Source organism: Branchiostoma lanceolatum, chromosome 1 (assembly GCF_035083965.1).
Source record: "Branchiostoma lanceolatum isolate klBraLanc5 chromosome 1, klBraLanc5.hap2, whole genome shotgun sequence".
NCBI lineage: Eukaryota > Metazoa > Chordata > Leptocardii > Amphioxiformes > Branchiostomatidae > Branchiostoma > Branchiostoma lanceolatum.
In genome coordinates this window covers 42909972-42925724 of record NC_089722.1, presented here as the reverse complement: position 1 = coordinate 42925724, position 15753 = coordinate 42909972, and the positions used below count along the sequence as shown (strand labels likewise).

Genomic DNA, 15753 nt, shown 5'->3' with positions numbered 1-15753 from the left:
TGTTCTGCAGGCCTGCAAAATCGATGGAATATGGAAAGAAACAGAACAGGACAAAAACTGCTGTTCAACTTCAACTGACTTATTCAAATTATTGCTGTTTTCATGATGAATAAAATAATTTTTAGTTGTTACACTGTGTTCTCTCATTCAAATTGTGTCCTAACATGTGTCGTCGACTATTATATTTCAAATCTGGGCATCTTCTTGTTTTCTTTGGCCCTTCTTGGGTTTTTTCGCACTCTCGCATTAGATTTAGGGTCTCCAAAGGACGTCATCCATAAAAATTACTTGGTGTAGCCCTAACTGAAAATACATGGATCAGTTTTTATCGCAAGTGCACAATCATCAGGACTACTTTACAATATGTGATGAAAATTTCTATTTATGACTTTTATGAGTTAGACTGTCACTAGAGTGATGTTTATTCATCACTCAGAAGTGCTGAGGAGGTGGGGCGTGGAGTCAACCAAATTTTGAAGTGTATACCAGAGATCCTTGCAGAGAGCTTACATAAATGTCATCGTATTACAGTAGCTGATTCAGCAGCGCTGATTCAAAGTTTAGTGGTGACAGCTTTAGTTGAAGTTATTTTGATGCTAGAAAACTTGGACGACCTTCAGCTGCCGACTTCCTCAAACATGATTTTTAAACACAACGATTTTCACGAGGAAAGATACACCCGTACCCAAAATATAACGTTACCTCCTTTCGGAACCACTGTAAATGGTGGACTTTGCAACCCCAGAATATTGGCCTGATGTGAAACGTCTTCTCGGTGATTTCAGCTGTTTCGTTCCGCTGTAAATCAAACTTTTCCCTGTGCGTTTTGGGTCGTCAGTGCGCTGCAAAAATTAAAGGTGATGACTTGAAATTTTAAAGATGGCGCATATACATGACGTCACTGACTTTACTATCTCTGATTGGTTGATTATTATGACGTCGGAGAAATAAATGAACCTGATTCGCTGACACGCCAGCTGCGCGGTGCATGATGGGTAAAACCGGTAGCGCTCGGTTTAAAACCATTTTGTGGTCCGAGAAGTGGAGAAGAGAAAGTTGAAGTGGAAATGTTTTGATTCAAGAAACCTGCCGTGTCTGCTTTTGTGCAAGGTAAGGAGGTCTCTAGGTATAGATACAGCTGTCACTGTTCAGTTCGCTTACATAGATCTAGACAGCTAGATGAGGTACAGATCGTACAAAAAATTATGTGTCCCATTACCACGCTATTAACCGTTGTCGCAGCGCTAGCGAGGGAGGGGGGCATAAAATTTAAAGTTTTAAAAATTTAATAGATCTGTACGACCATCTAGGACTAGCGGACTAAGGCAAAATGTTGCAGAGCTAGGCTGACATGATTGAGATGGCAAGATGTGTTGACCATGTGCATGGGCAGTTTTACCAAAAAATATGTTGGCAAACTGGCAAAGTACATCATGTGATGAAAGAAGATAAACAGACAAAAAGACAAGATGATAATATCAGGTGTATTTGCAGCCAGTGCCACAGGCAGGTACCCAATGTGTAGGGTAATGAGGCTGTTTAACGTGTTCGAGGCACCTCCTCGAGCACGGGACCCCCGTTTTACGTCCCTCCCGGAAGACGATTTCGTGGAAAGCTTCGTGAGGCTACAGCAATCCGGACGTCCTTGGTTGGTCTCCCATCCAAGCACTGTCCGGACCGCGCGTTGCTTAACTTCCGAGATCGAGGGATCGGGTGTATCCAACGCGCCACGCGATGGTTGAAGTCAACTTATTTGAAAGTTTCTCATCTTGTCCAAACTGTTCAGCCTAGTCTACAGATGTTATTTCTCTATTTCTTAATAGAGTAACCAGTAGGAGGAGGCTTGTAGAGAGATAAATACATAAAAGTGATGACTCAGGCCATGGCTGGACATAGATGTTTTATAAATCAATAAATAACAAAATCTCTCGAAGTTGAAGCCTAAAGGTAGCCTCTTTGGTTCACACTGGCAAAGGCAGTGTCTCTTATATTCTCTTCAAGTCACGGTCGCTATGCATGCATGTGAGTCAATGCTGATTCTGATACTAGCTTATAGTACTAGTACGTACACCATGTGACAAATGTACATAATACTACATTACGTAAAAAGTAACTCCCCTTATGTGTATCCAGACGCTGGAGTTGGTGACTGATGGACAACAGCCTGTCACCACGACTCATCCTCCACATCCTCAACCACCTGATCCCCTATGTGATGGTAACAATCATCTCTAGCTTTGCTAGTCTATGAAAGACTAAAGTTTCCTCACGAGTGACAATACAGTCCCTTCTCCCAACATCTGCTTTGAGATTTGGTAGGATATAGTCCACAGCTGCAGCACTACTAGTAGTCTATTGTCTGACAGTACTAGTGATGATGTCAGTTTTTCTTTAGAGGGCTGATTGAGTGAAGCGTTAGATGAAAATTAGACTGATGGACATTGTCACATTATTTGTGTCGAATCGAAAAGAAAGTTGAAACTTGGATCATAATTTGCATTATATGGGCCTTCACCAACACAGATGAGTTTTTCTTACGTACAATATGTAGTTTTTTTGTTGGAAAACCGTTATGAAAGCTGCTGACTTGTGTCCCTCCCAGGTCGCCCACCAGCACCTCTGCACCCTGTGGGTCAGCTGGTGGCCCAAGTCAGCCCAGAGGAAGGTCTCACACCGCAGTATTGTCCGGCTGATTGGCACCTACCTGTCACTCAAACCCCACCGCCACAGGCTCTACTTCCAGGTAAGGTCTCACACCACAGTATTGTCACTCAAACCCCAGCGCCACAGGCTGTACTTCCAGGTAAGGTCTCACACCGCAGTATTGTCACTCAAACGCCAGCGCCACAGGCTCTACTTCCAGGTAAGGTCTCACACCACAGTCCTATAGAAGTTTGCTCTCCTGCTTGTGTTGTGTCTGATGGCTAGTTGGAACTTAGTCTACGAAGTTGTTTATAGAGGGAGAAAGCACTATGTCACTATGTCACTGACTGCCATGCCATTCACATAGAGGCTAGGCTAAGATAGCCCGGATGCCATTCGATTACTACCGGAACTTTCACTCAGGGTAGCTAGGTGATGCACCAGTAGCTGTAGGAGCCCCAGTTGTAATCCAATGGCACCCAGCAGGCTAGGGCTAAGACACTGTAGAGTACCAAGTAGTCACTCAAATACGCTTTACAATTTAGAAACATAGATAAATAATTGACTGTGGCCTTGCAGTGTGAAAAGTTTTCGAACAATTTTAAACTTTTTTCTCTCGTCCCCCAGACGGTGCAGCCGGACCAGCGATGTGGGACCCCGTTCAGCGAGGACGGTGTGAGGCGGGCGCCGGTGTCGCTGGCCGACGTCGCCATGTTGGAACAGGAGGAGCCGCTCCCGGGCATCTACATCAGGTGGGACACTGACTAACTAACCAGCGCTCGTGAGTGCGACTCGCACACAACATGTATGCGACCAGTTTTTTGAGAATGCGACTAGATTTAAAATCACGGTCGCACGGTGCGACAATCAAAAATTAAGACCAGCGCCAGGATAATGCCTGAAGAACTAAGCGGTAAGCCGAAAATATAGGTATTCCAATGCTACCGCGAATATCGTCGGTGAATTTTCTATCATGTTCCCACACCCGCGGTACAAAAACTATCCGTTCCTAGTGGCAAAGTTACCCATTGAAATAAAGGATATAAGTTTCTCTCCTTTGTGGTGTATTTGTTTGATTTGTAAAATGTTTCAAACGCCAAAACTTTGTCGATGAAAGTGAGCGCTCGCCGGACGCTCGCTGTTTTCAATGGCGGCCATGATGCTTATGAAAAATAGACCGCAGCAGAATGAAAGGCTTGTTTCCTGCGGTCATATTTATACCTGTTCAAGCGATGATTTTTACGATCAAAAATTGATGAATCAATTCAAGTGGAGTTTTATTTAAAAAAATATCAAATTTTCCTTTTGTCACCGGTATCATTTCAAAGCTCATTACCTGCCCCTTGTTATGGTGCTACATGTACTTTCATTCTGCTGCTGTCTATACTGCACAGCGGCGAATCACAAAGCTTTCCCCATGCGGTCAGCCTGTCATTGGATGGCGGCGCCGCATGGTCCTGACGCGCGAAATTTGAACTACGCGTTTCGAAGGAACCGAAGATATTTGACTGGGTCAGCACAAACAGATCATTTTTGATACTATTGAGCAAGAATTTTAAGGATATTAAAGTATTTTGGATTATTTGTAGACAGAGGGTGAGGGTAAAAAGAAAAGAAATGCCTGTAAAAATGTTAAACTTGATGCCAGCAGTGAAGTTTCAAATTATGGAATATGACTTTATTTGTTTTGGTCATGAACCCAATAGATAACTTCTAGAGTCATCTATTTATTTATCATTCAAGGTTATGTGAATCATTACCTGCCTTGTTCCAAGTAAAAAATACCATTGTGTATTTTTCAACTTGTTGAACTTGAGGCACCGTGGCCCCCGGATAGGGGCCAGCCGGGGAACCTATGCCGAATGTTTCTAAAAATCCATCATACTAGTATCAGTATGTAGGAAGGTATTGAATGAATTGAATTGCCAATTGTTCTGCACCATCAATTTATCTTTTATGATCTATTCAAATACTTTATTCCCGGTTGTTAACATTGATCAATAGGAGTATCATTTGGTATAGCCAAGACTTTTGCTTGTTCTTCCAACTTTTTGTAGTGGTGCTCCTAGATTTTTGCTGGTGCTCCTAACTTTTTTGAGTTAGGAGCACAGTGCTCCTAGGCCTAAAAGTTAGTCTGGAGCCCTGCTAACATACATCTAGCATATACTGTACCACCATATCTACATCAGGTCAGACACACACTAACTTACTAACATACACAGCATTTATCATACCACAAGGTGGCACAATCTGGCATCTCCATCAGGTGGGACACACTAACTTACTAACTTACACAGCATGTTTTGTATCACCATGGTGCTTCACTCCAAGCAGAGGCTTCTGTCGGGGGCTACTGTAATATTTGAACCTTATCTTCATGGTAGCAAAATCACGGTGTGAGGAAAATTTACATTTTCACTGAACTTTAACTTCACGGTGGCGGCAAGTGATTTACAGAACGGATGTGTGAAGGAATAATAAATGATAACAACAGGTTTTTTCACGGTGATTATAAGTTCACAGTACAGATCTAGAGGTGACCGTGAAAAAAGTTACAGTGAAAGAAACAAGAATTACAGTATTTTGTTGCTTTTTTTTGGCCTTTTCTAATCTGTATGTTTTCCTACAAACTCTCATTTTTACCCCAGCTGTGAGTTGGGACAGTCCAGAAGAGAAGCATCAGCAAGGAGAACCTCGAGTAGTTGTGTCAAGACGAAGCAGGCAGAAGACGTCTTAGATGCCAAACCTGCAGCAACGTGCAATCCTACAAGTCAGGTAGGAAGGTTTCTTAAGATTTTTTCTAAAGCTGAAAAGGTCTGAAAGTAAAAGGACATCTCCGGATAAGAAATATATACATTCGTCCATCACATGCACGGGGCTCATTCAAGCTTGAAAAGTTGGGTTTACAATTAGGTTTTGCTGACAGTAAAATCTTATGTTGTGCACTCATACATTTTTATTTTAGGTACTGATGTACCTATCCCTAAAATTCACTTCGAGCTCTGAGTGTGATGCATTATACTATAGTACATTTCTTTCTTGTGTTGACCATTGGAAGAATGAATAGCTTTATGTAACCTAAAACTTGTTCAGCAAACATTGTCCTTTTGACCACCCCCTACAGAAGCAGGCCCCAGTAGAAGACGCAGCTCTACAGAGAATCAGCGCGCTGGAGGCCGAGCTGAACAAACTCCGCGCACAGATCGCTCTCATGGCAACGATACAGCCACAGATGCCCACCGTGCAGCAGGGTACTGGTAACCCCCCGATGACCCCCCAGGGTCCACCCCCTGCGCCGCCCCCTCCACCACCACCACCCCCTCCCCCCGGCAGCCTCACTACACCCGTGTTGAACATCAAGGAGATTATTAGGAAGGTGAGTTGAGCCTTTTTAACTTGTTGATTGATCTTTATGTTATTACTTTCACCATTTCAATGGCCATACAAACTGTCTATTTCTAAACTATGATTGTATTATGTATTATTTTTTTGTTTACACTTTAATGTATGATGAGGGATGGCTGCTCTGACTGAATAGTTGTCTTCGGCTGACTATAATTTTTGCTTAAAGTAATTTTTGTGCTTTTGAAACTAGCAGCCATCCTCAAAAGACTGCACGTATAATCCGTTTTGTAAGATACAAGATCCAGGGCTCGAAATTCTTTTTTGGAGATAGGTGCACTGGTGCACCCAACCAAAAAAATTAGGTGCACAGAAAAAATTTTGGGTGCACCAAATGAAATAAAGTTGAATGTCAGCAAAACATAAGTTTGACACTACTGCCTCCCTTAATTAAGAACTTCAGTCTGTAATTCTATCCAGATGTCAAATTTCAACCAAGCAATAAATCAAGTACAACAAAGGGTTATATTGCTTTTTCTGATACTTACATTTCAAGAATATTCTGTATGCTAGTGTACAAGAGAACCGTTATCATATAGTGTACAAAAATATCTAGGTGCACTGGTGCACCCACTGTCAAAAATTAGGTGCACAGCTCCAATTTTGGGTGCACAAGGGTGCACATCACTATTTCGAGCCCTGAGATCAGACACAGTTAAGCTAAGCTAGCTATAGTGATGACCACCTGGCCATTGCTGGTCGGTCCCTTCGATAATTTTCCCCATTGACCCAAGCAATAATAAATGATAATAAAACTATACACCCCCTGTCTGCTTTGACCATTTTCTTCAAATCAATTGAGCGTCACTGTAGACAGGTTTGAGTACATATGTACACAACTGTTAATAAATTTGTTTCCCTTCTGCGCAGAACAAGTCGAAGCGGTCTGCGTCGGTGAGCACGCCCGTCTCCATGCCCAGCCCCGGCGGACCGCCCAACATGATGGCCGTGCTAAAGGACATGAGCAATGTCAAGCTGCGCTCCGTAGAAAGGTCGGTTTCCTGTAAAACGTATAGTCTACCATTCATTTGAATATAGCCAAAGATTGATGCTGAATTTGTCACAGATTTATTCCAGTTAACGGGCAGATGTTTTTTCCAACCATTGTGCTTTAAGACTGCAGCCCCCTGACCTTGTATTCAGAACCCCCATGTTGACCCACAGCCGTGTGTATACCTCTCCAGAAATCCCCATATGGGTCCTCCGCCAGATCGCTAGCCTTGTATGCAGGTGCCTAGGAAACTTTCAAGCTTTTTCTTAAGAACCCCCATATTGACCTTTAACTTTGTGTGTAGGTCCCTGAACCCCCCATATTGACCCTCTACCTTGTGTTGAGAACCCCTGAGCCTTGTTCCCAGGTCCCCCAGCGGCACCCCAATATTGACCCTTGTGATGAAAACTCCCAAACTGACACCTAGCCTTGTTCCTAGGTCCCCCGGCGGCACCCCTGTCAGACAGAAGCCTAAGGAGGCTGACACCCAGGACCCGGCCGCCCTCATCGCGCAGGCGCTACGCAGGAAGTTCGCCCACAGGAAACATGTCGGGTCACCTGACCTGCAGGACAAGGAGAACGATTGGCCATCACCAGATGCGGGGTGCAGCCCTAAGGTTCGTACATCATCATTGCTAGCTTTGATATTAAAGATTATGTTTCCAGTTAAAGGAAACTTTACCGTTCAATGTTGTTAAGACAACTTACTGTTGTACAGTTTTAAGGGGTGGTCATTGCAGCATTTGCAAATCATACAAGGATGAAAATTCATGGAAACATGCTGTTTTTTTACTTCGATGACCAGTCGTTGCTTAGTTTTAGGTGTGTATCAACTAAACTTTTGATTTTGCCCCAAGCAAGTGAAGCATTTTTGCGTTGTCTGTCTGTTTGTGTATGCATGTGCTTCTGCGATTCCCAATAAACACAATGCAGCATTGTCATACATCCTTGTAGTACACGGTCCCCCGAAAGTGCGAAATGGAACGAAATGGAACGAAATGGAACGACATGGAACGACATGGAACGAAATGGAATGAACGAAAACAACATATGTAACATTATGATGTGAAATACCAGCAGATTGCGACATATAAGGAGTAGACCGGAACAGGAAGCATTTTAAATACAGAAGTGAGTGGTAATACATAATTTTACGTGTTTTATTTCTTGAATCTATGTGATAATATTAAATACAACGTTTTTGTCGCGTTTGTGTGACTAGATTCTTCCTTGAAAATGGACGCACCGCGTGCAAAGAGATCCGCCGCTCTTCCTTGTGTACCAACGATCTGCAAATGAACTGCTGCAAATAGCGGGGAAAACAAGCAAACGGAACTAAGTATCGAAGTAAGGACCAGATTATACCTCCTTGATTATACAGAAGTTGGTGGTAACATTGCATCTCCAAGAGGGCATGAGGCAAGCGTTATCTTATTATGTATACAGCTAGCGTGTTTGCGTGTTGTGTGAACCGTGAAATACATGTCCTCCTCGTTCACACCCTCCCTTTGTTTTGTCGGGAACAGGGAAGCAGAAATGTCTCCAGAGGACTCCACGTCCGTGTTTGAATGGAGTGTGAAATGTGTGAAATTGGTGACGCAGCGCAGAGCTTCATTTGCATATCATTAACGGAGGGGTCCATTCCCCGACAGCGGTCTGACTTTGAGCCGAAGAATTGGTTGTATAAAAATCGTTGTTGTGGAGATATGCATATGCTACGTACTGAATGAATGAATGAATGAATGAATGAATGAATGTTTTATTTCCGTGTCCTGCGACAAAAGTCGCCAAGCCAATACGGGCTTATAAGACACCATACATAAGAATACATAAACTTGAGTAATGGAAGAGGTACAGTAGTAAATAATGATAATCAGAAATAAATCATAAAAATAGCAGTAATGAGTGACACTAAACAATATGAGCATAATATAGTGGCAACACAAAAAGGGACACACCTGGTACAATGATTCAAATCAATTCAAGGAAGCAAGTGGTAAATGAACATAAATTAAATTCAAATCAAAAGTTATTGAAGGTAACACACGTATATCAACTCAGTATATAACAGTCAAAACAGAACATGACAGGGTAGAGACAAAACCAAACAAAGCCAAAACTAGATGCCAATTAGGATCAAATCATTTCATTGAAGTATTTTTTTGTTGTTGTTGCTGTCTTGTTATGAGTAGATGTAGTGCTTACGTTCCCTCCAAGCCTTTTGAATGAATGAAGCTATTTCAAATACCCCCTCCGTGAATAACCAGTTAAGTTTTGTTTCATCTCTTTCCCAAATGATATCAGGTCTCTTGTTGTACATTTTGTTGAACAGTGTTTGGCGTAAACTGTCGTAAAAAGTGCAATAAAATAGGAAATGGACCTCATTTTCAATTTCATGTAGATTACACAGTAGACAAATTCTATCATCCTCAGGAATGGCATTAAATCTTCTTGTTTCAATAGACAAGGGTAAATATACTAGTTATTGACTAAAACCGTATGTAAATAACTGGAAAGTCGGAGTTTGATTCAACCTGTCGGTAGCACGCCCACAGTCCCGTCGCGCTGGCAACAATGGCGGTTCATTTGTATGCGGGGCTCCATTTGGGCAAGGAGGTTAAAATAGGACCTTGATTTGGGAGAGAAGAGTTCTGTCCCGCAACACGCAAACACGCTGTATGAATAATAAAACAACGCTTGCCTCAAGCCTTCTTGGTGAATTATGAGATGCAATATTACCACCAACTGTATAATCTAGTCCTAACTTCGATACTCAGTTCCGTTTGCTTGTTTTCCCATGCTATTTGCAGCAGTTCATTTGCAGATCGTTGGTACACAAGGAAGAGCGGCGGATCTCTTTGCACGCGGCGCCTCTATTTTCAAGGAAGAATCTAGCCACACAAACGCGACAAAAACGTTGTATTTAATATCATCACATAGTTTCAAGAAATAAAACACGTTATATTATGTATTTACCACTCACTTCTGTATTTAAAATGCTTCCTGTTCCGGTCTACTCCTTATATGTCGCAATCTGCTGGTATTTCATTTCATAATGTAACATATGTTGTTTTAGTTCGTTCCATTTCGTTCCATTTCGTTCCATTTCGCACTTTCGGGGGACCCGTAGTACAGTAGGCTTGTCTGTGGGATTGTGGTAGGATAAAAACAGTATGGGTAAGGGGGTCCAGTGAAATTTGCCACCTCTGATTGCCATGTTACCGTTTGTTTGTACATGTGTGCAGTTTGGGCGTGCGCACCTGAAGCCGGTCCACAGGAGGAGGAGCAGCAACAGCACCTCCAGGTCCAGACTCCACTCTGCCCCATCTTCAGTACAAGTCTGAACTCTCCTTAAGTCTGAACTCGCCTTAAATCTGGACTCTCCTTAAATCAACAGAATTTCCAGGTCCAGACTCTACTCAGCCCAGTCATCAGTACAAGTTTGAACTCTCCTTAAGTCACTTTGTGTTTGGATACAATTTGGGAAATCTCAAGTCAAAGACATCTATTTTTATAGACGTTGTGGGAAAAGGGATTGTGTCCTTCAGTCTGACGATGTGCTTTGTGCATATGAAAAAGTTATGAGATTTGAAACTCATGCAGTTTTACAACTTCCCAGTGTCTTTCTGTTAAAAACTGGGAGTTTTACATGGCGTATCACCTGTGGTGAAGACATAGTAATTACTGCCAAACTGATCTGGGACAATCTTTTTCTCATTCATTTTTTCCTGAGTACAGTATAACTAATATGATAACGATCGGCCTCATTCCAACAAAGCCATATCTTCCTGCAATTAAAGATCACCTAGACATGCATCTATTAGCCTCCAGTCAGCTCAGTGTAACTTGTACTGTTGCTTTGGTAATTACTTAGCTTAGTTTGAACTTTGGCCTAATGTTGTTTCTTTTAGTTTAGGGTCCCAACAATCCCTTTTAATTTATTTTTCAATCAAACCAAATTTGATACCTTTGTACTGGAGTGTAAGTTGGATGTGGTCTGGAACCCAGTCTTAAATGTCTTTTGCTGAGATATTTTAACTGAAGTTTTGATTCAGTCTTCTTTCTGTTGAAACTTGCCATGTTGCCAAATCTTGTTTGGTTTGGACAAGTTCCCGTGGCCTTAAACTGTACTTCCATATTTTGTACTTTCTTTTAACACTCTGAAACTCTCAAGCTGTCTCTCTTTGTACAAAATTTGAAATGGAGGAAAATGTTGTTCCTCTGGGAAGTTGGTACATTTTGTAAAGAATATCTCTGATCAGCTGTACCAGGGGGAATTTTTAGTGTTTCACTCAATTTGTTTCCTGAAAAACAATCAGAGAATGAAGGATTGAAATTGAGGTGGATTTTTGCATGAATGGCTAATGTTTATAAATGATGTATATTCAATAAAGTATACCCAAACTCCTTGCATGTTGCTGTGTCTGTTTTATTTTTAATTCAGTTAACGTTTCAAGGTGTGATAGGAGACTTAACATATTTATATACATGTATGATATAAAATAAAGTGGATTCATTTCTCAGCTACCCGACATCTATTGCACAGCAGTCGTCCCTCAGTAAGACATCTGGAACCGCATAGTTCCCGTTTAGAACTTGTATTCAGCCTGTCACGACCGGTTTTGCCCTGTCGGCTTCATCAGTGTACAGAGGCTAAATTACACAGCTTCGTAGAAGCCACAGGGCAAAACTGGTCTGTGTCACACTGAAGAAAAGTCCCAAACGGGAAAAGCAGCTCCAGATGTCTTAGACGGCTGAATTTAAAAAAAAAACCTCACCCAATGATGCCTCAATGTTTCACAGTTTTAATCAGTACATCCAGTTTATGTAATATATCCAACAGACTGAACTACATTGTATGCATTCCATTCTGCTTGTACAGAAGGTGTGGAACAACAATACAGTCAACAGTAGCAAGGAACAAACTACTTGTTTGAATGATTAGATGTTCTCTTGATCTATCTCTATACCAAATATTTCCCGGAACAGTTCTCTTGGCAAGTATCCCAAAAGTACACATACAGAAAACACTGCGCCCATCACTGTGCCTACCAATTCGATCAATACAGCTGGACCATTGTACCACTGCAGTCTTGCTCCCTGCAAGATGAGAAATCCACGTAGTCTTATGACGCTACTAAAAGCGAACCATAGATAAATCACTATGTATACATATTCTCGGGGAAAACATAATGTAACTACAGACAAGAAAAGAACTCCTTCAATGAGATCTTTATAGTCTGTTATGGGCGATTCGTTTGCTATGAAAAATGCCATCAACAGCCAATGTATTCCAAGGGGAAGTATGACCCACTGTTTCAGGGCGGATGCACCAATCGCTATGGCCAACACAAGCATAGTCAATTCCACCACTTTCCAAACGATTATCGGGTAAACGTCACCGAAAAAGTCAATTACATCATTACAATCTATCCTTTCATGGTACATACACGTGTACAAGGTCCTAACTGCTGCCACCAGTGATATCACCATGGTGATGACCTTCAGGACACTGACCTGCTCGTGTGTGGTCTCCATGATGTAGATTTGTAGACACAGCTGAGGGACGCTCTCCAACATGGCTTCATACAGGTGCATTTTGGACAGTTTTAACTTCAAATTGTCTTCAACGTCTTTGCCACAAGATAACATATTGATAATTTCAAAATACTTCCAAGGTAAGACAAAATGTAGGAAGTTCAACAGGCACTTCTCCCACTTATTCACTGATAGTTTGACATCTAGGATGTCAATGCCAAATAGTAATAAAAGGAAGTTCATTATGGTTGGTAGTGCCATCACAAACCCCAATGTCCAGCCACACCAATACAAATCCCCGCTGCTGTAGTACTGCACGGCCAGCATCAAATCCGTAAAAACATCAGCAACATATAAAAGTAGGGAGAACAGCATAAGACGCATCTGCCATGGGTTGGAGTTCCAGGCTAACAGAAGGCGATCCCAGGGTCCGGTGGATGCACGCACCGTCTCTATCTGTATCTCTGTAGCCGGTAAAACCGCCCTTCGGCGTGGCACATCAGCACGTGGGGTAGCTGCGTCCTCCATTGTCTCTTGAATGTCGTCTTCTGTGACGGGAACGAAAAGTTGATGGGTTACTTGATATGAAAATAAACACTGCTATTACAATATTCTATGCATACAAATAAGTACATTGCATACTTTCATCACACAATTATTCAGTTATTTCTTGTTATTCACAAGAAAGGAGGTGCAATATTCAGATTACAGCAATGATTGATACTATTTTGAAAACAGCTCCACCTCTTAATCTAAGTCTTTTTATGATGCAATGCATTCTTAGCACCAAAACGACTGTCATGTTTCATGGACTGTTCAAATTTCAGCTTATTGAGAGAAAATATCCAGTTAGAGAAAAACATTTTGTCATCTTTCCACAACCCACCATTTTGCTTCATGCTGAACTATAACTCAAAGGACTTCTGAAAAAAAAGCCTTATGATGACGTGTCACATTGCACCTGAGTATAGCCATGCAAAACTCCGGGGGCTTATCGCCCTTGTTTCTTCAGCAGCACTTTGCACCTTGTTATATCTCACCTTTCTTTCAACAGCTGAAAATAGGATAGCAGCAGATGATTGTGCCCTGAAGAAGGACCGTTGTTAAGTTGTTCAGATTGGCAATGACGTACCGTCTACTGAAGTCCTGGATATATATCCTGTGATGGCGTTACGCCATCATGTGACTGTACCTTGTACTTTTGATATTTGGCATAGGTCACCTTTGCGCGATATAGATCATCGATTATTTTGCACCTCAGGATTACAATGGGTGGAGGGGCACTTTGCTACCTGGATCATGTGTACAACTTTCTTACTTACTTGTACCTTATCATGAGGCGGTCCACTCTTCCACCTCTGACTTCTTTTTTTTCAACACAGACTGCAATAAAGATTTGGACAGGTCTAGTTTTGTGTACATTTGATGCTCCTCTCTGAGTACTGAGTGATGTATATGCACTGCATGACTCACCCTCATGAAAGTGTGCATGACGTAAAGTAAACTTTGCGCTCATATATAATCAATACTTTGGATGTTGTTGTGTCAGCTACATTTAGAACAATGTTCAATGTGAACCCTCCTCGTAAGATGACCCTTAGCCTTGTTCCCAGGCCCCCAGAAGGCCCCCCATATTGACCCCATGTTAATCATTAGCCTTGTCCCCGGAGGCACACTCGTCAGCCAGACACCTTATTTGTTTCAGGTTATTGATGTGTATTTTTTTTACTAATCGTCTTAAAATTACGTACATTGACTCAAAAATATCCAACTACCTTGCATGCTGTTAGTGTTCTTTCTTTTATTTTCTTAGCTTCATTACAAGAATCCATTTGAGATTGGAGGCTTAAGTCCTCACATATCTGTATATATTGACCGGAATTCTTACACATTAAATCTAATTATGATATTTCAATGCTCGTCAGGTGAATAGGTATGCATGACAAACGTATGCAAATAGCTCTTTCTGTGAAGGTGAGTCGACTTTACATTACGAGGCAGACATGCTTCTGTGAAAACGACCAACCTTCCAAACGATAAAGACACTCAAGTCGACCACTTACAGCCTTTAGGCCATAGCAAGTTAATTCTATGGATGATATCAGCACGCTCATTCATTTTCGCCTGAGTTTTAATTGATTTCGTCCTCTCGCAATAACATTGGTGTTGGCAGAGGTTGTCATCCATAAAATCTACTTAATGTGGCCTTACTTAATACATATCAACCCATTCAGGGAAATGCACAAACCAACTTGAGTCAATCTGTCTTTAAAGAAGTGCACTTATGATATAAAGATCAGATTCCTGTGTTGTGTTTTGTTTTGTCTTGTTTTGTTTTGCCGATAAAGAAGTGAAGTTTAACTTAATATTGATTAATGATGGCAAAGAACAAAAAGGTAAAAAATATTAATGGCAAAACGACGTGGGTGATGTCATGATAATCATACTTCATAGACCATACGCTAAGAAACCCTCTGCAGTTGGTCGATTCGTCGACAGGTGGCGCTTGTGAAAGGTTCATTGGAGCACCTTCACTTCACTCGTGACGTCAGCTTCAGACAATCAACACGCCCATACAAGCGAGACTAATCAGCCACGCAGAGTCAAGTTCGAGAGGCACAACTGCGATAAGAAGACTGGGGACAGCCCTTCGTGACTTCCTTTCTCCATGAGAGAAAGTGCCAACTGAAGATACTCTAACCAGCTTGACAGGTACGTTTAGATAAATCTTAAGGTAAGTATTTTAGCAAATCAACTCACATTATAAAAAAGCATCCATTTTGCCATAATGATGGCCGCTGGAAGGTCAAATCATTAAATAAACCCCAGCTGCCAAAACGGAGGTGAGTTTGGTTGTGCAGAAGAAAGTCGACTTGGATAAAGCTACTCACCGGATCAAACACCTGACGGGTCCTTCTCGCTTGTAAAAAAATGAGGTAGGGGATATTTCCGATCAGTATTCGTAGTCTCCTGCTCTTCAGAATGGGTCAGTTATCCCTCACTCACAGAAAGTCGAGCTTTTCTCACTCAATCATGTTGTGGGTTTTTTTGGACAGGAGAAGATTTCCGTTTCAGGTCTGCTGATGAACCCAGAGTGGCCTTTGAACCTTCTTTTATTCTTATACCAAGGTCACGCGAATTTGATCTGTGTTTTGTTTTTCTTCTGATTTCTAAAAAGA

At 41.8% G+C, this 15753-nt stretch overlaps 1 protein-coding gene and 1 long non-coding RNA gene across 2 annotated transcripts; one reads left to right on the top strand and one right to left on the bottom strand.

Annotated features, from left to right (window-relative positions):
- The first annotated feature begins 978 nt into the window (after window positions 1–978).
- LOC136424130 (mitochondrial fission regulator 1-like) lies at window positions 979–11447 on the top strand. The gene is made up of 9 exons (XM_066412586.1): window positions 979–1110; window positions 2134–2218; window positions 2603–2743; window positions 3271–3395; window positions 5292–5418; window positions 5768–6019; window positions 6916–7037; window positions 7476–7653; window positions 10282–11447. The coding sequence occupies exons 2-9, from the start codon at window positions 2153–2155 to the stop codon at window positions 10378–10380; spliced, it is 1110 nt and encodes a 369-aa protein (XP_066268683.1). The 5' UTR covers window positions 979–1110; window positions 2134–2152; the 3' UTR covers window positions 10381–11447.
- A 378-nt stretch (window positions 11448–11825) lies between these two features.
- On the bottom strand, window positions 11826–13782 carry LOC136428349 (uncharacterized). The gene is made up of 2 exons (XR_010754607.1): window positions 13615–13782; window positions 11826–13122 (listed from the first exon to the last, which is right to left on the bottom strand). It is a non-coding gene; the product is annotated as an uncharacterized lncRNA (long non-coding RNA).
- Window positions 13783–15753: the final 1971 nt, after the last annotated feature.

Excerpts from the sequence above, each read along its gene's own strand:
- LOC136424130 (XM_066412586.1), top strand. The coding sequence starts at position 2,153 with ATGGACAACAGCCTGTCACCACGACTCATCCTCCACATCCTCAACCAC. Across the intron at positions 6,020-6,915 it reads TCAAGGAGATTATTAGGAAG|AACAAGTCGAAGCGGTCTGC; the intron begins GTGAGTTGAGCC and ends CCTTCTGCGCAG. Across the intron at positions 7,038-7,475 it reads AAGCTGCGCTCCGTAGAAAG|GTCCCCCGGCGGCACCCCTG; the intron begins GTCGGTTTCCTG and ends CCTTGTTCCTAG.